The sequence below is a fragment of the Trachurus japonicus genome, chromosome 3 (assembly GCF_045865225.1).
Source record: "Trachurus japonicus isolate A0001 chromosome 3, Traja_1.0".
NCBI lineage: Eukaryota > Metazoa > Chordata > Actinopteri > Carangiformes > Carangidae > Trachurus > Trachurus japonicus.
In genome coordinates, this window is record NC_140909.1 from 933,371 (window position 1) to 955,119 (window position 21,749).

General features: G+C 40.6%; 1 protein-coding gene across 1 annotated transcript; it reads left to right on the top strand.

Annotated features, from left to right (window-relative positions):
* Positions 1–201: 201 nt before the first annotated feature.
* slc24a5 (solute carrier family 24 member 5) lies at positions 202–19,747 on the top strand. The gene is made up of 9 exons (XM_085773059.1): positions 202–367; positions 3,385–3,567; positions 6,191–6,274; positions 6,669–6,772; positions 7,300–7,400; positions 9,299–9,582; positions 11,014–11,220; positions 17,521–17,622; positions 19,425–19,747. The coding sequence occupies exons 1-9, from the start codon at positions 202–204 to the stop codon at positions 19,745–19,747; spliced, it is 1,554 nt and encodes a 517-aa protein (XP_085629185.1).
* The last annotated feature ends 2,002 nt before the right edge of the window (positions 19,748–21,749 follow it).

The window sequence follows — 21,749 nt, forward strand, 5'->3', positions numbered from 1 at the left end:
CCCGTTAATGAGCTGCCAGTGCAGCCTGAAGCCTGAAGGTCGGAGAGAAGCCGCTGCCGCCGCTGCTGCTGCTGCTGCTGATCCAGGACCAGGACCAGCTCCAGGACCGAGTCTGTAGATTAAAGTCTCATATGAAGAACTCACCGGTTGGTCCGCTTCACTGACGCTGAGGAAGAAGAAGAAGAAGAAAAGAGTAAGAAGATGATGAAGATGAGGATGAATCCTGCAGCTCCGCCGAGGAAGAGGAGGAAAGACTTCATCCCCTACTTTCTGGGATTCGTCATATTTCTGTACTGCACGGTGCATTTGGTGTCGTCGGTGTCCGTGAACGCAACACAGAGGAGCCACAGAGTGCGGCGGGCTGCAGGTGAGACTCAGGGCCGTTGTATAGGGGAGAAAGCCAAAGGTGATGATAACTCTAGGGGCCCAGCGCCCAGTGGGCCCCATAAAAAACCCCAGTAGTCTAATCTTTGTATGACTGATTTATTCTGCGTAAGACCCTGACTAATACTCATAGTACACTGTAAAAACTCAACATCTTTCCAAGAATATTTGTCTTATTTCTTGTCCAAATGTCTCATTTCTAGTCAAAACTCATCTCTTTCCACTTAAAATAAGACTTGTCACCTAAAAATTAACTTAAATTCACAATAAATAGAAAAATCTGCCAGTGAAAGTAAGTGAAAGTTTTGTGCTTGTAATAAGGAAGAAAAACTTCAAAATAAGGAAGAAAAACATCAGATTTTTTCTACTTATTCCAAGTGAAAATCTGCTTGAAAGAAGTGAAAAGTGTCTAAAAACAAGCTACTTTTAATATGATTATTTTATTTTAAGTATAATGAGATTTGTTTTGACTAGAAATGACATTTTGACTAGAAATAAGACAAATATTCTTGGTAAGATACTTGAGTTTTTGCAGTGTAATGCTGCATTAGCATCAAAACAAAGAAGGCTAGAAGGCTAAATAAAAAACAATAATACATACGTAGTCTAAGAAAAAAAAAAGGAAAAGTTAGGGGGAGGGGCCCACTTTAGTATTCTTTAAGGGGGCCCAGAATTCCTAGCAACGGCCCTGGTGAGACGTTCAATGATGATGTTGATCGATAACAACTTCAGACTGTGGTTCAGCTCTGATGTCACGGCTCGTTTCACACTCACTTAGATCAACTCTATGTCTGATTGGCCGCAGCCACCGTGTAACTCTGTTAACACACAGTGGTGTAGTCTCTGTGATACTCAGTATACCCACTGAAAATACATAGCCTAAATATTTCCGTATACCCAGTACAACAAAACTATCTAACTAAAGTAAATGTCAATGGTTCTCAAAGTGGGAGGGTTGACAGGGTTCAAGGGGGTCCACTACTTTTTCTGGAAATGTTACCACTTATTCCTAGAATTTTTTTTTTTTTTTTGAGAAATTTTACCGATTTCTTCTAAATTTTTCTGTTCTACTTTTTACTTTTTTTTTTTTAAAGCAGAAGTAAGCGATCCGGTCGTTTTGTCTAACTTCTTGTCAGCCGATGGAGTTAGCAGTCCCCGCCCTCGTCCCTATACGTCACCACCAGTGTTGCCAGATCTCGCGAGAGAAACAAGCAACTGGAACTATGAAAACAAGCCCAAAACGCACACATACCTATCACCCTAAATCCACAATTTTTTTTTTTTTGGTTCGTTTGTTTTGGTTCCAAAAGAGAAATAAAAAAAACATGTGGAAAACGGAAATGTAGAGTAAATTCTCCATGTAGAACCCCTGACTTTTATTTACTTAAACCAAAGATAGCCTACTCTATAAAACCACCTGTGCTTCAACTGCCGAACTGACCCAGTTTTAATTAGAGACAGGGGTCAGACCCGACTGCTCCTTCTCTTACCTTTGGTCAGTCGGTTCTCATCTTCCTGTGTTTGGGTGGAAATTATGGTCAGGTCGGACCATGGGCTTCCCATTTTTTTTTGGGGGGGGGGCTGGTGCTCGTGCGTCTTTCACCACAAGCCCAAAAAACCCGCAACCCGCGACGACCAATATTTAGAAGCGACTTCACAGAAAAAGAAGCCCAAAGTCGCTTATAATAAGCGGACTTGGCAACACTGGTCACCACATTCAGGCGCATCCCTTGGCTGCACACACAGAGAGGACCGCCCCTTCATGCCGTTCTCTCTCCTCATTGGATAAAGGTTGTAGGATACAAGGAATGTTTTCTCCTCGGCTCAGAGCAGAGCAGAGTGACTGACAGACCCGTGTTTCAGACCAAACACTCTATAGAAGTGATTGCTGTCGGAAGATATAACTATTTAAGACTTATATTAACACAAATATTCCACTTACTTCTGCTTTAAAGCAGAAGTAAGTGGTCCGGTCGTTTTCGCTAATGCTGCGTTCCAGGCAGGCTTTTGAAATCGTAAATTACAGCTTCAAGTCACAACTTACGACTTTGTAGCGTTCCAGGCAACCCACTCGTGTTTTTCCGACCTGTTTTACCGGTGAAAGTCACTATAACGGCCACTCGTAACTTCTGACCCGTGAACTCGTACCAGATCGAACTGGTACCACTTCACGGTCGGAAAAACACGAGTTTTTTTTCTAGAAATGTTTCAACTTTTTGGGAGAAATTGTACCACTTTTTTTCCAGGAATTTCTCTATAATCTTAAAAAGATTTACACCTAATTTAAACGTACATTGATTGTTTGTGTATTTCTGGTGTTTGCTTCAAAATGTTGTCCAATGGGGGTCCGTGGTCTAATTTGTGTCAATTTTGGGTCCTTGATATAAAAAAGTTTGGTAACACTTTACTTGAATAGGTATTCATCAGATTGACATAACACTGTCATAACCATGACATAACAGCTGTCATAAACATCAATGAATACTTATGACAGCTGTGGTTAAGTGTCATTCGGTAAGTTATGTCACTTCTAATGCAAAGTTGACATTGTTTGAGATGTTTTTGTTCTGACAACTTGACATAAAGACAATTTAAACTGTCATAGCAGACCTAATTGCCAAACTTTAAAAATTATGTCAAGTTCTCATAACAAGGACATCTCAAACAATGTCAACTTTGCATCAAAAGTGACATAACTTACCCAATGACACTTAACGACAGCTGTCATAAGTATTCATTGTGACAGCTGTTATGTCATGGTTATGACAGTTTCATAAGATTATGACAGTCAATCTTATGAATACCTATTCAAGTAAAGTGTTATCAAAAGTTTGAGAACCACCGGCCTATGTGATACAAGTTTTACCACCTAAAAAGCAGTTTACCCACTACAAAACATTAGACTACACCACTGGTTAACACTGAGTGTGTGTGTGTGTGTGTGTGTGTGTGTGTGTGTGTGTGTGTGTGTGTGTGTGTGTGTGTGTGTGTGTGTGTCAGACAACGACACAGCAGAGTGTGTGTCCCCCCAGTCCTCGGAGTTCCCTGAAGGCTTCTTCACGGTGCAGGAGCGGAAGGACGGCGGTCTGGTCATCTACTTCATGATCATCTTCTACATGCTGCTGGCCGTGGCCATCGTGTGTGACGACTACTTCCTGCCCTCGCTGGAGCTCATCAGTGACCGTAGGTGACGTCACACACACACACACACACACACACACACACACACACACACACACACACACACACACACACACACACACACATCTCCTCCGTGTGCGTGTCACAGTTTGATAATAGGTCTAGTACTGTGGGAAACTTCATGAGGAACAGATCCTTAAAGGGATAGCTCAACATTTTTGGCAAATTGGCCCATTGCCATAATAGGTTCGTTACCTTTAATTGTCGGTGGAAGCTATTTTTAGAACGGCGGAGCAGAGCCGCGAGCTGCTCAGAGCTACGCTATACGGAGGCTAATGGGATGTATGGGTAAATACAGAGACTGCTTGATTAAAAACTGTCCCTGAAGGCAACGCGCATCAGCGGTTTTACATGAATTTCCCTCTAAAACAACTCTGTGTGGTAACGTTGTGTTATTATCTCATAGCGTGGTGAATGTGCAGCTCACAACTTGTCCACCAGAGCGTTGTGGAGTTGTTGGATTGTGTATTTGATGAGTTTGATGAGGGAAACCAAGAAATCCCATAATGAGCCTCTGTAGCGTAGCTCTGAGTATTTCTCACAGTGGAGCAGGAAGTGCATCTCTGTCTCTATCTCTCCTGTGGAGCAATGAGCACAGCCGCTGCTCTCTGGGCAGCCATGTCTGTCGGTGTCGTCCTTTCTCTACAGCCAGCTGGTGCTCACTCAGCCTGTACTTGGTCAGGATCAGTCTTTGTTTTATGTCTCTAACAGAGTGGAGGTATTCGGCCAATTTATATTCTCTGTTTAGAGTTAAATAACAATTTAGTCTGCTTTGAGTTTTTCTTTTCTTTGCCCAATATTCTAAATATAAATCTTTTGATTGATTAATGATATTTTTTATTCTCTGGTGTTTTGAGGCTGAGCTGATGGGAGCCAGGTTACTGAGCTTCTCCATCAGCTGAGTGAGGGGGCTGTTTTCTGGGTTCAGCTCTTGGGTTTTTAATGTTTTAAAGGGAAGTGTGTCTTTTGGGCTACTAATTAGATGGTTCCAAAATGTCATTGCCCGTTTTTGGATATTTAGTATTAATGGGAAACGACCCAGCTCTGCTCTGCAGGCGTTATTTGGGGTCTTTCTCTTGTCTCTATTGTCTCTATTGTCTCTCTGGTGTCTCTATTGTCTCTCTGCTGTCTCTATTGTCTCTCTGGTGTCTCTATTGTCTCTCTGGTGTCTCTCTATTGTCTCTCTGGTGTCTCTACTGTCTCTATTGTCTCTATTGTCTCTCTGCTGTCTCTATTGTCTCTACTGTTTCTATTGTCTCTCTGGTGTCTCTACTGTCTCTATTGTCTCTACTGTCTCTATTGTCTCTACTGTCTCTATTGTCTCTCTGGTGTCTCTATTGTCTCTACTGTCTCTATTGTCTCTCTGGTGTCTCTATTGTCTCTCTGGTGTCTCTATTGTCTCTCTGCTGTCTCTATTGTCTCTACTGTCTCTATTGTCTCTCTGGTGTCTCTATTGTCTCTACTGTCTCTATTGTCTCTCTGGTGTCTCTATTGTCTCTCTGGTGTCTCTATTGTCTCTACTGTCTCTATTGTCTCTCTGGTGTCTCTATTGTCTCTGCTGTCTCTATTGTCTCTCTGGTGTCTCTATTGTCTCTCTGGTGTCTCTATTGTCTCTACTGTTTCTATTGTCTCTCTGGTGTCTCTATTGTCTCTCTGGTGTCTCTATTGTCTCTATTGTCTCTCTGGTGTCTCTATTGTCTCTGCTGTCTCTATTGTCTCTCTGGTGTCTCTATTGTCTCTACTGTCTCTATTGTCTCTCTGCTGTCTCTATTGTCTCTGCTGTCTCTATTGTCTCTCTGGTGTCTCTATTGTCTCTCTGCTGTCTCTATTGTCTCTACTGTTTCTATTGTCTCTCTGCTGTCTCTGGTGTCTCTCTGCTGTCTCTATTGTCTCTACTGTCTCTATTGTCTCTCTGGTGTCTCTATTGTCTCTATTGTCTCTCTGGTGTCTCTATTGTCTCTCTGGTGTCTCTATTGTCTCTCTGGTGTCTCTATTGTCTCTCTGGTGTCTCTATTGTCTCTCTACTGTCTCTCTGGTGTCTCTATTGTCTCTCTGCTGTCTCTCTATTGTCTCTATTGTCTCTCTGGTGTCTCTATTGTCTCTCTGGTGTCTCTATTGTCTCTCTGGTGTCTCTATTGTCTCTCTGGTGTCTCTAATGTCTCTATTGTCTCTCTGGTGTCTCTATTGTCTCTCTGGTGTCTCTATTGTCTCTATTGTCTCTCTGGTGTCTCTATTGTCTCTCTGGTGTCTCTCTATTGTCTCTATTGTCTCTCTGGTGTCTCTATTGTCTCTGTTGTCTCTCTATTGTCTCTATTGTCTCTCTAATGTCTCTATTGTCTCTCTGGTGTCTCTATTGTCTCTACTGTCTCTATTGTCTCTCTACTGTCTCTATTGTCTCTCTACTGTCTCTATTGTCTCTCTGGTGTCTCTATTGTCTCTGCTGTCTCTATTGTCTCTATTGTCTCTCTGCTGTCTCTATTGTCTCTCTGCTGTCTCTATTGTCTCTCTAATGTCTCTATTGTCTCTCTGATGTTTCTAATGTCTCTGGTGTCTGTGATGCCTCTCTTGTCTCTGATGTCTCTGCTGTGTCTCTGCTGTCCCTCAGGTCTCGGTCTGTCTCAGGACGTAGCAGGAGCCACCTTCATGGCAGCGGGGAGTTCTGCACCGGAGCTGGTGACGGCCTTCCTGGGTAAACCTCTGTCCTCCATCTGTCCTCAGTCTGTCCTCAGTCTGTCCTCCGTCTGTCCTCCGTCTGTCCTCCATCTGTCCTCCATCTGTCCTCTGTCTGTCCTCTGTCTGTCCTCTGTCTGTCCTCCGTCTGTCCTCTGTCCTCCATCTGTCCTCCATCTATCCTCCGTCTGTCCTCCATCTGTCCCCCATCTGTCCTCCGTCTGTCCTCTGTCTGTCCTTACTGTCTCGTCTCTGTCCTCAGTGTCTCGTCCCCCTGGCTGAGTTGTCCTCCATCTGTCCTCCATCTGTCCTCCGTCTGTCCTCCGTCTGTCCTCCGTCTGTCCTCAGTGTCTCGTCCTAGTCCTGGTCCCCCCGGCTGAGTTGTCCTCTCCTCTGTCTGTCCTCTCTGTCAGGTGTCTTTGTGACGAAGGGGGACATCGGGGTGAGCACCATCGTGGGCTCGGCCGTCTACAACCTGCTGGGGATCTGCGCCGCCTGTGGACTCTTGGCCTCCACGGTACGTGATGTGATGACATCATCATCACGCGTCCTCGCCGCCGCTGTTGTTGTGCATATTGGGGCTTGTCAGGAATGTCTCACGGCGGCCATCTTGAGGAGGAGTTCCTCCTGACAAGCAGTCAACAGTCAGACCGCTCAGAGGGTTTGACAGCTGTGAATCTGGCAAAATGCCAAACTTTTGTGCCGTGTACGGATGTTCCCATGGAAGAAACGCTAAAACCAAGAGACATGGAATAACTTTTCTCAAGTAATAGGTTGTTTTATATTATATAAATGTTATGAACTTGTTGAATTTGATGTAGGTGAGTTATCTGACATAAATGAAACTAACGTAACGTATCATAGGGTGGGATATGTGTTACATTTAGTGCATATACCGGTAGTTAATATATGAATAGTTTGTTATTTTGTTGTCTGTATGTGTAGGCTATAGGCTTATCAGCTGTTTCCCCGTAATCGCCGTAAAACCGATTTAACGGTTTGTTGTTGTCGTTGTTGTTGTTGTTGTCGTTGTGTGGTCTCCAGGCGGGACGTCTGAGCTGCTGGCCTCTGTTCAGGGACTGTCTGGCCTACGGCATCAGCGTGGCGGCCGTCATCGCCATCATCTCTGACAACAGAGTGTTCTGGTGAGTCACAACACAACACGACACAACACAAAAGAGCTGTGACTCACTCTGATGAAACACTGACGGACAAACTGGAACCAGCTCAAACCGGTTTTCACACCAGAGTCAGTTCAAAGGAGCCATAGGAGGAGACTGGGGCAAGTTGAGCCTCCCCTTGTTGCTATAGGAACAATAATAATAGATTATTAAATTAATCATCAACTATTTTGATAATCTAATAATCAGTTTGAGTAGTTTCTTAAAGGGATAGTTCAACATGTTGGCAATTTGGCCCATTGCCATAATCCCTATAGTCATAGCAGTAGGTTCGTTACCTTTAATTGTCGGTGCAAGTTATTTTTAGAACGGCGGAGCAGAGTCGTGAGCTGCTCAGAGCTACACTACGGAGGCTCATTATGGGATTTCTTGGTTTCCCTCATCAAACTCTTCTCAATTTTTCTGTTCTACTTCTTACTATTTTTTAAAAGAAATTTTACCCCTTTTTGTATTATTGTTTGCCCCCCCTTTTTTTTTATTTTTTATTTTTTTTTAGAAATTTTACCACTTTTCCTAGAATTTCTTTTGAGAAATTTTACCAGTTTCTTCTAAAATTAAAAAAAAACGTTACCACTTTTTCTGAGAAATGTTACCAGATTTTTCTAAAAAAAAAAAATTGCAAAATGTGACCACTTTTTTTCTAAAAAAATGTAAACTTTTTTTCTTTACTTTTTGTGAGAATTTTTACCACTTTTTTCTAGAAATCTTTCAACTTTATTGGAGAAATTGTACCACTTTTTTCATGAAATTTCTCTATAATCTTTCAAAAATGTACGCCTAATTTAAACGTACATTGATTGTATTTCTGGTGTTTGCTTCAAAATGTTGTCCAATGGGGGTCCGTGGTCTAATTTTAGTATGTACAGTTTACCACCTAAAAAGCAGTTTACCCACTACAAAACTACACCACTGCATCCTTTAAAATAATCCACAGAATTTACCCTTCTAAAGTCTTCTTTTCACAACGTTTTAAAAATGTCACAGATACAAGTTGCTCTTTTTGTTTGGGATCCCCTGAAGATGTCTTTCATTTGTTTTGGTCTTGCCCTTTTTCTACCAGTTTCTGGGTAGATGTCTGTAATTTGATTTCTCTTTCTATTGAGCCAGATTTTTCCCTTTGTTTTGAAAATGCACTGTTTGGCTTCACTGTCTTTCCATTTACCAAAGTTAGACAGTACTACATCATTAATCTTATTATCCTTTTATCAAAATGGCACATTCATAAATGTAGATACTAGGGCTGGGACGATATGCTTTTCTCCCGATTCGATTCTTCTACGATTTTTTGGATGGCGATTCGATTTAAATTGCGATTCTACGATATTGCCAATTCTCTCGATTTTTAGTCTTTAGCATTTTTAACATTTATCTGCACACAAATACTATAGGAGCCTATAAATTAACATACTCCATTATAAAGTGAACTTAAACCCTTTTCAAAACCTGGACTCTCTGTATGTAAAAAAGGCGAACAAATGCACATAACACAATATTTTAAAAAATTCAATTTTTTTTCCAAAAAAAATAAATTTTGGAAAAAAAGATATTGCGATATTTATGTGAATCGATTTTTTCTCCCACCCTACACAAATCAAAATCCTTTTTTTCTTACATTTAAGAATGAAGTCAAGCAGTATATTAAAACCATTGAAAAATCTAATAACACAAAAGCTATCAAGACCTTGAACCTATGTGCTCTCTACAACATATTTTTATAATGCAATCTGTAAAAAATGCCTTTAGGCATGTAACCCCCTGGCGATAATGTTTGTTGTCGTGTTGAATTGTATTGTTTTGCACAATTTTTAAAAAAGTTCTGAAAAAAAAGACTACACCACTGCCTCCTCCTCCTCCTGCTGCAGGTACGACGCGGCCTCGCTGCTGCTGGTCTACGTCGTCTACATTGTGGTGCTGTGCTTCGACCTGCGGATCAGCGAGTTCGTGCTGAGGCGGCTGAGCCCCTGCTGCTCCTGTCTGGGCCGCGGCGCCGCCGAGAAGACGGAGACGCGGCCTCTGGTTGGCTGGAGCGACGACACCGGCCTGAGGGTCCACAGCCGCTCCAGAGGGGACAGCGGCATCTTCCAGGACGACTCGGGCTACTCCCACCTGTCGCTGAGCCTGCACGGCCTCAACGAGATCCCCGAGGGTAAGACGGCCGGTCGGCGACCTCGTTGTCACGTGACCTCACCTGTCCGTGGTTGCCCGAGTATACCCAGTACAACAAAACTATCTAAAGTATATGTAATTGTTCTTGAAAATTTACCACTTTTACCTAGAATTTTTTCCCTTTTTTAATTATTGTTTTAATTTTGTTTCTTTCTGTTCTACCTTTTTACTATTTTTTAAAAGAAATGTTAAAGCAGAAGTAAGTGGTCCGGTCGTTTTCGCTAATGCTGCGTTCCAGGCAGGCTTTTGAAACCGTAAATTACAGCTTCAAATCACGACTTACGACTTTGTAGCGTTCCAGGCAACCCACTCGTGTTTTTCCGACCTGTTTTACCTGTGAAAGTCACTATAACGGCCACTCGTAACTTCTGACCCGTGAACTCGTACCAGATCGAACTGGTACGAGTTCACAGGTCGGAAAAACACGAGTTACGAGTTTCCTTGAACACACCATAACAGTCCTCGTCCCTACGTCGCCACATTCACGCGCATCCCTTGGCTGCACACACAGAGAGGACTGCCCCTTTATGCCGTTCTCTCTCCTCATTGGATAAAGGTTGTAGGATACAAGGAAAGTTTTCTCCTGGGCTCAGAGCAGAGCAGAGTGACTGACAGACCCGTGTTTCAGACCAAACACTCTATGTAAGTGATTGCTGTCGGAAGATACAACTATTTAAGACTTAGATTAACACAAAAATATCGCTTACTTCTGCTTTAACCCTTTTTTTCTTATTGTTGCCCCCCCCGCCCCCTTTTTTTTTTGAGAAGTTTTACCACATTTTTCCATAATATTTTGAAAAATGTTACCACTTTTTCTAGAATTCGTGAGTAATTTTACCAGTTTCTTCTCAATTAAAAAAACCCGAACTTTTTACTACCGTATTTACTATATAGCCTACTATTTTTACTTTTACCACTTTTTTTAAATTATTGTTAGACTTTTTTTTTTTAACACTTTTTCTGGAAGTTCTTTTTTTTACCAGATTTTTCTCTTTTTTTAAAAAATCTAAACATTTTACCACTTTTTTCAAAAAATTGTAAACTTTTTTGTTTATTTTTTTGTGAGAATTTTTACCACGTTTTTCTAGAAATGTTTCAACTTTTTTGGAGAAATTGTACCACTTTTTTTTCCAGAAATTCCTCTATAATCTTTCAAAAATGTACTACGCCTAATTTAAACGTACATTGATTGTTTGTGTATTTCTGGTGTTTGCTTCAAAATGTTGTCCAGTGGGGGTCCGTGGTCTAATTTGTGTCAATTTTTTTTGGGTCCTTGATATAAAAAGTTAGAGAACCAGCGGTCTATGTGATACAAGTATGAACAGTTTACCACCTAAAAAGCAGTTTACCCACTACAAAACATTAGACTACTACACCACTCTAATTGTCACATGTGCTCGTGTCCTGACAGAGAGTAAGAGTGTGTTTGCGGTGCCGGAGAGCGACCTGAAGCGGGTCCTGTGGGTTCTGTCTCTGCCCATCATCACCCTCCTCTTCCTCACCGTGCCCGACTGCAGGAGGAGGTTCTGGAGGAAGTGGTTCATGGTCACCTTCTTCATGTCGGCCGTGTGGATCTCAGGCTTCACCTATGTGCTGGTGTGGATGGTCACTGTCGTCGGTGAGTGAGACACAAAGAACAACTCAACCTGGTTTCTAATATTTCAGCTCTAACAGAATGAATGTGTAGATTTTCTTGTTTTAGAGGGAAATGTTGAACTTTCCCTTTAAAAATTCAAAAAACTTCCAGCACACACTAGAGCATAGGATAGACTATGATTTATTATCAAAATTTAAAAACAGAAGGGCGAACAACGTGTTTCACATGTTGCTCCATCAGATTCGTGAATCTTTTGATAGGCTATAAATCTTGTCTGGCTCTAGTAGTGCACTGGAAGTTTTTTGAATTTTTGACTGTGATTTATCCTGCACCAGCTGGCAACTAGTAAAAATGTTAGTTGAGTCATTTTTACTGAATATAATGACGCTTTGTCAAGACAATGAATTCACCCAACTACAAGATAAGTCCTGAGAGAAGGGACCAGCTGCTAGAATATGTTCAAACGAGCGAGACATAGCCTAAGAGACAAATGTAAAAAATGATGCAGAAAATATTAAGTTATACGTTTTTATGAGGTTATAATAACATTACAGCTCTGACTCCTTGAAACTGAATTAGGCTTTAGTTTTGTATATCGAACGTGTGTTTCTTAGACTTCTCCTCTTCTCTGCTGGAGCTGGCTCAGGTTTTCTTGGATAGAAATCATCAGTGCAGAAGTTGACACTGCAAACTTTGTGGCGAGTAGCATTAACTTCAGCAACTCCTTATCCCAAGTAGGAACTCTGTGAAAGCTCAACGAACGTAAAGTGGCCGGTGTTAATCTGTTGGGTGACCTGGCATTATGTCTGAATAAACAAATTGACTCTTATTGCTATGAAAACGTGGAGCCTCTGAGTTGAAGATTCAGACCTGAGCAAGACTTTGTATCTCAGCACCGTTTACTAACACGTCGTCTTTCTTGAAGTGAACAAACTACTCGGTGTATGTTTTAAGACATTGGATGTTGTCTGTGGAAAAAAAAAAAAAGATTTTATGGGATGTAATAGGGGTGGGCGATATGGCAAAAATATCATATCACGATTTTTTTAAAATAAAGTCACGATTTTGGATTTATCACGATCTTAAATCGAAAAAAGAAAAGCAGACAGTTTAGGCCAAATAACCTTTCTGAACAGATTTTAATCGAAATAGTTGCAGTTTTGCCAACATTTGAAAACAACGTAAACATACTAAAAGGTAAACAACAACACTGATAAAGTGCAATCTTGCAACATAAAAGGTAGCTTTCAATAAACATGAAAGTAAAATATCAATTACTCATTACAGACATTACTGTTTGTTTTATTCAACACAGTAGTAGTAACAGGATTTAATAAAAAATAAAAATGCAAACTAACTGTGTTTATCTCTTTTAGCAAACTTTGCAAAGGACCTTTGTTTGCACTTTCATTTGGGGAAAAGCCTAACCAAATGCATATACAGTGTTTCCCACAGGATTTTAAGGTGGGGATGGGGGGGGGGTATATCGGTATCGTATATCGCGCTAATTGTACTATCTGTACAATTAGCGCGATATACTACTGTAGCGCATTTACTGTTTATTAGCGGCCAAGCGCGACCTATCCATGCTCCAGCAGTGTGTGTCTGTGTGTGTACGTGCGGTGCGCGGGCAAGCACGCGAGAGAAGCGGCAGGTGGAGAGTCTGACTGACAGAGATGATAGTGAAACGCTATTTTTAAAAGAAAAAAGAGCGACTAACCCCTCCGTTTGGCTTTCAGCCATGGTTCTCCATGCTGCTACCGCTACACACACAAACAAGGAGGCAGGTAAGAAAGCGCATCACTGCCTGTAATTCGCTATGATTGGTCGTTCAGGTTGACGACGTAATACGGTCTGGTGCGTCGGTGCATCATCATAGAATGTACCCCAGATGATCCTACGATCTCTGCACTTTGGCAGATCGTCTACACACTCTGATCACTTCACGATCTAATATCGTCATATCGCCCACCCCTAGGATGTAAACAGCCTAAACAGCCTAAGATCTGTCCGCTCCCATTCACATTCATTCTGTTAGAGCTAAAATACTAGGAAACTACAGCCGCAGGTTGAATTTGCCTGGAATTGTCCTTTAACGTGGTGTCGTGTGATGAGTTCAAGTGCAGTCTGTACGTTTGGGTTTCGTCAGCAGCCTCCTCGTAGCTGCAGGTGGAACTCCGCTCCCCGTGGATCACACGCGTCTGAAACTTGTGAGAAAAATGTTGAGATGTGATCAGAGGCGCGGGATCACATGTTGGTCTGCTGGCTAATTCCTGAGATGCCATTGTCCCGGAGAGTTTATAGAGGGGGGGTCGGGGGGTGTTTGGAGCTGCACTGGGCTGTGTGCTGCTCAGCCACAGCAGGATTACAGTCGGCTTCACCCTCAGGAGACACGGTCATGTGAGCGCAGGGTGAACGGGCTCCAACAACAGCTCAGACTGAAAATATATGAGGCAAGAAGACGTCTGTGAACCGTTGGAATTTCTTAGTTTTCTGCATTTAACTGTGATCTGATCTACATCGAAGCCACAAGTCTAAACAAACTCAATGTGCTTAACCTGATACCACACAAACACTGTGTGGTATCATCTTATTTCTAGTCAAAACAAATCTCATTCTACTTAAAAATAAGACTCATCACATAAAAAGCAGCTTGTTTTTAGACACTTTTTTTAAAAACTTCTTTTAAGCAGATTTTCACTTGAAATAAGTAGAAAAATCTGACAGTGGAGCAAGTTTTTCTTTCTTATTACAAACACAAAAACCTGCTTTCACTGGCAGATTTTTCTACTTATTTCAAGTGAAAATTTGTTTGAAACAAATGAAAAGGTGACGAGTCTTATTTTAAATGAAAAGAGTTTAGTTTTGACAAGAAATAAGACAAATATTCTTGGAAAGATTTTGAGTTTTTGCAGTGAACAATTACCTATAATACTACTTCATGTCTTTATTGAGCATTAAACATTAAACATCCACAGAGCAGCTGGAAGAAGTGAGTGAACCTTTGGGTTTAATAACTGGTTGAAGCTCAACCCAACGTTTCCTGGAGCTGCAGATCACAACTGATCAACACTCAGGATCAATCAATCAATCAATCAATCAATCAATCAATCAATCAATCAATCAATCAATCAATCAATCAATCAATCAATCAATCAATCAATCAATCAATCAAATTTTATGTATATAGCACCTTTCAAAGCAAATAGATGGCATTCAAAGTGCTTTACATTTTGATTGAACAATATATATAGGAGGTAAAACAAGAAAAGGCAAGGAGACTATAAAACAACAAGAAAAAATAAGATATAGCAATAGAAAATAGCTAAATAAAATAACAACTTTTAACAACAATACAATTTTATAAAATAGAATAGAATAGAATCAAATGCAGGATATAAATAGGAGAAAGATAACAATAAGAAAGAGTATAAAACTGTAAAATAGAATAAAATCACTATGAGACTATAGCATAAAAGCCAGATTAAAAAGATGGGTTTTTAGCCGACGTTTAAAAGTGTTTGTAACTCCTCTCAGGATGAATTCTACAGAGCTGCTTCAGCTCAGCCATGTTATTATGGGATGTCTAGTGTGAATCCCATCATGGCGACGTTACTTCCTGCTTCCGCTTCGGCTCTCTATTGGGTTCAGGTCTGGGCTCTGCCTGGGCCGCTCCCAAAGGAGGAGTTTCTTCTTATGAAGCTTCTCTAGATGATCTAGGTAGTAGATTTACTTCAGTGTTTAGGGTCGTTCCATCCTGTCGGAGCTGGAGAAACTCTGGGAGTCATCAAACTGTCTAGGCCCTCACTGCAAAAACTCAAAATATTTCCAAGAATATTTGTCTTATTTCTTGTCAAAATGTCTCATTCCTAGTCAAAACTAATCTCTTTCCACTAAAAATGAACGTGTTTTTAGATCATTTTCACTTGTTTCAAACAAATTTTCACTTGAAATAAGTAGAAAAATCTGCCAGTGAAAGCAAGTTTTTTGTGCTTGTAATAAGGAAGAAAAACTTGCTCCACTGTCAGATTTTTCTACTTATTTCAAGTGAAAATCTGCTTAAAAGAAGTAAAAAGTGTCTAAAAACAAGCTACTTTTAATGTGATGAGTCTTATTTTAAGTATAATTAGATTTGTTTTGACTAGAAATAAGACAAATATTCTATAATATTACACCAAAGCCCTAAACCATGAAGCTCCTCCACCGGACTTCACCTCTGACAGGATGTTTGATGTTGATCAGTCCACAAAACATTTGTGGAGCGGCAAACTTCAGGCCTGCGATGGAAAGCAAAGCTATTAAAGCTATTAAAAACTAGTAAATTCCAGAGGGTTCACATAGTTTTTCTTCTCACTGTAACTGACCTGGGATCAGGCGCAGAGCTCAACCTCATCATGTGACGCTGCTGCTTCTACTCAAGCATAATGAGAGTATTATCCCGTAGCCTATCTTATGAGAGAGAGGCCATGAGACCCGACAGGTACAACTCACTCAGACGTACAGAGAGGGACTCGTGTTTCTACTACACACACACACACACACACACGCACACACACACACACACACACACACACACACACACACACACACACACACACACACACACACTCAGATTCAGATCAATGGGTTCAGATTTACACTGCAGGCAAAAGTTTGGACACACCCTCTCATTCAGTGGTGTTTCTTAAGGGGAGACACAATTTTAACTAACAGATATATCACCATGAAACTTCCCAAGTTTATCACTTACATTAAGACAAATATTTTTTGTATTACAAGTTTTGTCAAATTTTATGTTTAGATATGTAAATAAGGCAATATCTAATTAAATATGTGCTAATTTAAAAAATACTGTCACCAGCCCTAAAAAAAATCAAATGTCTCCATGTTTTTAGTAATAAAATGTTGTATAAATGAGGCTGTGAATGATATATCAACAATCCCCTCTGTAAAAACCTTCAGAATATAGAAAGGGATCAAAGTGGAAGGTTTGGTGTCTGGAAGTGCTGCTGAAGTGGAGATTTCTAGCTCAGAGTCTGAGTCTGAAAAACTCTTTCTGAGAAAACGGCCTTTAAAGACTTGGACTGTAAAATTACACAGATTGTTAATGTAAATCCTACTTTTACGATTGGTTGCGGAAACGGAGGAAATGACATCATTGTTCAGGAGAGAAAAAGCTTTACAACGACACCTGACATGACATGGGTCAGACTAACTTCTGGTGAATTTAGGAGAAATCTACCGACAAAAGAGACAAAATGAAGTAAAATAAAAACCTTAATGTGGATTTTCTACCATTTATTTAGACTTTTCTGAAACAAGACATGTTAAGGAAGAAAAATAGCCCCAAATCTCAAAATTTATCAGTGCATGAAAAAACTGTGTATTTGCCTGTAGCCTAGTTAACTTTCTGCATCATAGATTCAAACTGGAGACATCAGAGCTATGAAGGAACTCATGTGGAGTTATGTAGTAAACAGCAAAGTGTTAATAAAACCCAAAGTGTGTCTGTCCTCTGAGCTGGTTCAGGATGAGTTGGAGCAGAGTGAAGGTCAAACAGCAACAAGGTCTCAGCTCCTCTGGGAAGAACTCCTTCAACACTGTTGGAAAACACAAACCGTTCCAGGTGACGACCTCATGAAGCTGCCGACTGGATCTAAAGTCTGAGAGAGACAACATCAAATCTAATTCATATTAACATACTCAGCTTTGTCTAACACTTCGGTGTTTACTACATAACTCCACATGAGTTCCTTTATAGTTTCTGCAGCTTGAATCAATAATGTAGAAAGTTATGAAATTAAAGAAAAACCACTGAATGAGAAGGTGAGACCAGACTTTTGTCAATGAAAAAACATGTGAAATGAAATTTTCAGATGTCTTACATGTTTTTGAAGCCAACATTAAAACGGATAAATCACTGTTTTTCTTGAGAGACTCTCTTTCACAAAAATGCATTTTTCTCAGCAAAGTGATCTTTTTGGTGCAACCAGGCTCTATTCAACTTTAGATAAATCAAGAATGGAACAAGGTACAAACAAATGGTTTTTCCCTAGTTAAATAGAGAGTCTCCTCTTTCCTTTGAGCTGTTTGGTGTTTTCAGAGTCATAGTACAAAATATTCTCTGGGTCTTGACATATTACTCAAAATGCCCGAAAACGCTGGCACATGGCACTGACCATTTTATAAAAGGAGTTAATTAATATTAATATTAATAATGATCCCTGGAGCCGCCGCGACTGAACGAGCTGCTCTTCTCTGTCCTGATGTTTCCAGAGGAGTGTGTGTGTCTGATGTTGTGTGTTGTCTCTCTTCACACAGGAGAGACTCTGGGGATCCCGGACACGGTGATGGGCCTGACGCTGCTGGCTGCTGGGACCAGCATCCCCGACACCGTGGCCAGCGTCATGGTGGCCAGAGAAGGTAAATGATCTGTGTGTGAGTCATAATTGGTAGGTACACACTATTAAGCATTAATAAATACTGAGTTCCTCATTTATAACACATGAATACTCATTAGTGTGTAGCTTATAAACACAGTTAGTGCTGATCAATGATGAGTAAAACATTTTTAACTGTTTATAAACTACATATTAATGAGTATTAATGTGTTACAAATTAATTATGAATTCAGTATTTATTAATGCTTAATAGTGTGTACTTATTATAAAGTGTTAGCAAAATATCTTGACCACGCTATGAGATAATAACACAACGTTAACACACAGAGTTGTTTTAGAGGGAAATACAGAGACTGTTGATGAAAAACTGTCCCTGAAGGCAACGTGCATCAGTGGTTTTGTATGAATTTCCCTCTAAAACAACTCTGTGTGGTAACGTTGTGTTATTATCTCATAGCGTGGTGAATGTGCAGCTCACAACTTGTCCACCAGAGCGTTGTGGAGTTGTTGGATTGTGTATTTGATGAGTTTGATGAGGGAAACCAAGAAATCCCATAATGAGCCTCCGTAGCGTAGCTCTGAGCAGCTCACGGCTCTGCTCCGCCGTTCTAAAAATAGCTTGCACCGACAATCAAAGGTAACGAACCTACTGCTATGACTATAGGGATTATGGCAATGGGCCAATTTGACAAAATGTTGAACTATCCCTTTAATGATCTTCCTTCATTTGACAAATTAACGACGAAGAAATGCAGGAAACAGAAGGTGGCGATAATGCGCCTGAAAAGCTGGTGCCACCTACAACATAACAGAAAAAGAAGAACAGTTTGCAAAGTATCAGAGCTGCAACAAATAATCAAACAATAATCGATTATTAAATTAATCATCGACTATTTTGATAATCTAATAATCAGTTTGAGTCGTTTTAATTTTAAAAAAGTCCAAATTCTCTGATTTCAGCTTCTTCAATGTGAATATTTCTGGTTTCTTTGTTCCTTTATGACAATAAACTGAGTCTCTCTTTGGTTTGTGGACAAAACAAGACATTTGAGGACGTCGTCGTCTGGTGGTTTGAGAAACACTGATTGATGTTTTTAACATTTATTAACCTTTTATTGACCAAACAACTTATTGATTAATCGTTTAAATAATCGCCAGATTAACCGAGAATGAGAATAATCGTTGGTTGCAGCTCTACGAAGTATCGAGGGTAATTTCATCTTGCAGTGTAAAGTGCTTTGAGTGGTCCCAGTGACTAGAATAGTGATTATAAAGTACTATATTAAAGGGATAGTATCATTTTTTTAAAGTGGGGATGTATGATCTACAAATAGCCCCTAAGTACTTTAATTGCAGTAGAAGACTCTCTGCACACCTCCCGTTAGCAACGCCAGCCCATAATAGCCCTGCCCAGACCAACTGCTGATCGGCGGGCGCTAACCCTGGGCGGAGGGATACGTGAGTTGGTTAGGTCCAAATAAAAACTGTGTTTTTCCTGCACTTTGAAGGGCTGGAAAAAATTATATTATAGTGAACAATGGAACTGTGTATTTTTTTTCAGGTAAAACCTCTTTAGGCCGTGAAAATAGGCCGTTTCTTTGGGTCTGTTCACAACACTGTATGTTGTAAATCTCTGGGCAGGGCTATTATGGGCTGGCGTTGCTAACGGGAGGAGTGCAGAGAGTCTTCTACTGCAATTAAAGTACTTAGGGGCTATTTGGAGATCATACAACCCCACTTTAAAAAAAATGCTACCATCCCTTTAAGTGTATAAGTTTGTATGAGTGGTTCCCATCATGTGCTCTGTGTGTGTGGCGTCTGCAGGTAAAGCCGACATGGCCATGTCCAACATCGTGGGCTCCAACGTGTTCGACATGCTGTGCCTGGGGCTGCCCTGGTTCATCCAGACGGCCTTCGTGGACACGGAGAACCCGGTGGAGGTGAACAGCACCGGCCTGGTCTTCATCGCCGCCACGCTGCTGCTCTCCATCGTCTTCCTCTTCGTCTCCGTCCACGTCAACGGCTGGAAGCTGGACTGGAAGCTGGGCACCGTGTCCCTCTTCTGCTACTTCCTGTTCGCCACGCTGTCCATCCTGTACGAGCTGGGCGTCATCGGCAACAATCCCATCAGGCTTTGCGGCGACTGACCGACACAAGACGGGTTTAAGCCCCATAATAAATAAACGTGTTACACGCTGGTTGTTGGTTGTCGGACGCTTCACAGACGCTTCACAGTGCCGGTCACATCTGTGCAGCAGCAGCAGGAAGACGAGCTCTGGCAGTTCCACGTCTCACCACAGGCGGCGCTACAGTTCAAAGGATCATGTTGTTGCGTTTGATCCACACAGACACACAAACCCCCTGACTCTGTTCTCTACAACAACTCGTCCTCCGTGAACGAGAGCGAGCTGCGACAGACCAGTTCAAACACATTCACAACTGTCAACAAATAAAACAAAGGTGTCACCTTGTCAGTGGTGTAGTCTAATGTGTTGTAGTGGGTAAACTGCTTTTTAGGTGAACTGGTAAACTGTTCATACTTGTATCACATAGACCGCTGGTTCTCAAACTTTTTTATATCAAGGACCCAAAACTGACATAAATTAGACCACGGACCCCCACTGGACAACATTTTGAAACAAACACCAGAAATACACAAACAATCAATGTACGTTTAAATTAGGCGTACATTTTTGAAAGATTATAGAGGAATTTCTGGAAAAAAAAAGTGGTACAATTTCTCCAAAAAAGTTTAAACATTTCTAGAAAAAAGTGGTAAAAATTCTCACAAAAAAATAAGTAAAAAGGTTTAAGATCTTTTAGAGAGAAGTGGTAAAATTTCAACAAAAAAAAGTTTGGTAAAAATTTTCAAAATATTATAGAAAAATATTGTGGTATTGTGGCCAAAAAGGGGGGGGGGCAAACAATAATACAAAAAGGGGTAACATTTCTAAAAATAAATAAATAAATAAAGTTTAAAAATGTTGCTGATTTGCGCCGGCGTCAGCATGCGTCAGTGCGGTTACTGCGAATCACGCGAGATTTGGACGGACCAGGAAGAGGAGCTTCGAGAAGCTTCCGCTACAAACAAGCTTAAAATATAGACTTATTTAATTTTTTTCGGGACAATTACGCAATTTGGGGCTTCAGCACAAGACGGACATTACATACGAGCATCATGGAGGTATTTGGATGTTTTTTTGTGTGTGTTTTTTTACGAAGAGCTCCGGTGTCCCTTTGCAACCGTTATATGGACATGCACTGCTATGCCGAGACTGTAACTCAGAGAAGCCACGGAGGAATCTGAAACTTCTTCCAGCCCTTAGTCAACATGAGGGGGAGTAGATAATGAGCGAAATATCATTCTAGGGTGAACTATCCCTTTAATGATTTTAAAACTGCCAAATATCAGAAACTGTTGAAGATATCAATAAGCTGAGTAATAGAGGAACACTTAAAAAGTTTGTCTACAGCTTAGAATTTGAATGAAGTCTCTAGCAGAAAGTATGGTGAAGCTTTAGTGGCTGAAAGAATTCCAATGCATTCTCTATGGGGAAAAAAAAAATCAGAAAAAGTTAACTATTTGAAAAAGTATAAAAAGTATGAAAAATTTGAATACATCCGATAAAGTCCAGAAAATATATATATGAATGATATATGAATTGTTGAAATAGCACAAAGTATGAAGGACTAGAAGAAGACCGTAAAAAGGCGGAAGAAAATGGCCGAACAGAAGAACAATAGTGTGAATGCTGTGGTAAAAGTAAAGATAGTATATAGTAAATAGTAAAAAAGGTTTTTTATAATTGAGAAGAGACTGGTAAAATTACTCAAGAATTCTAGAAAAAGTGGTAACATTTTTCAAAATATTATAGAAAAATGTAGTAATGTGGCCAAAAAAAGGGTGGGGGGGGGGCAAACAATAATACAAAAAGGGGTAAAATTGAGAAGAAGTAAGGAAAGTGGTAAAATGTCCAGAAAAAGTTGTGGACCCCCTTGAACCGTGTCAACCCTCCCAGTTTGAGAACCATTGACATTTACTTTAGTTAGATAGTTTTGTTGTACTGGGTATACTGAAGTATTTATGTATTTTCAGTGGCTATACTGAGTATACCTGAGTATCACATAGACTACACCACTGCACCTCGT

Coding starts and splice junctions, on each gene's coding strand:
- slc24a5 (XM_085773059.1), top strand. CDS start 202: ATGATGAAGATGAGGATGAATCCTGCAGCTCCGCCGAGGAAGAGGAGG. Junction 6,275..6,668: donor GCTGGTGACGGCCTTCCTGG/GTAAACCTCTGT, acceptor CCTCTCTGTCAG/GTGTCTTTGTGACGAAGGGG. Junction 11,221..17,520: donor GTGGATGGTCACTGTCGTCG/GTGAGTGAGACA, acceptor CTCTTCACACAG/GAGAGACTCTGGGGATCCCG.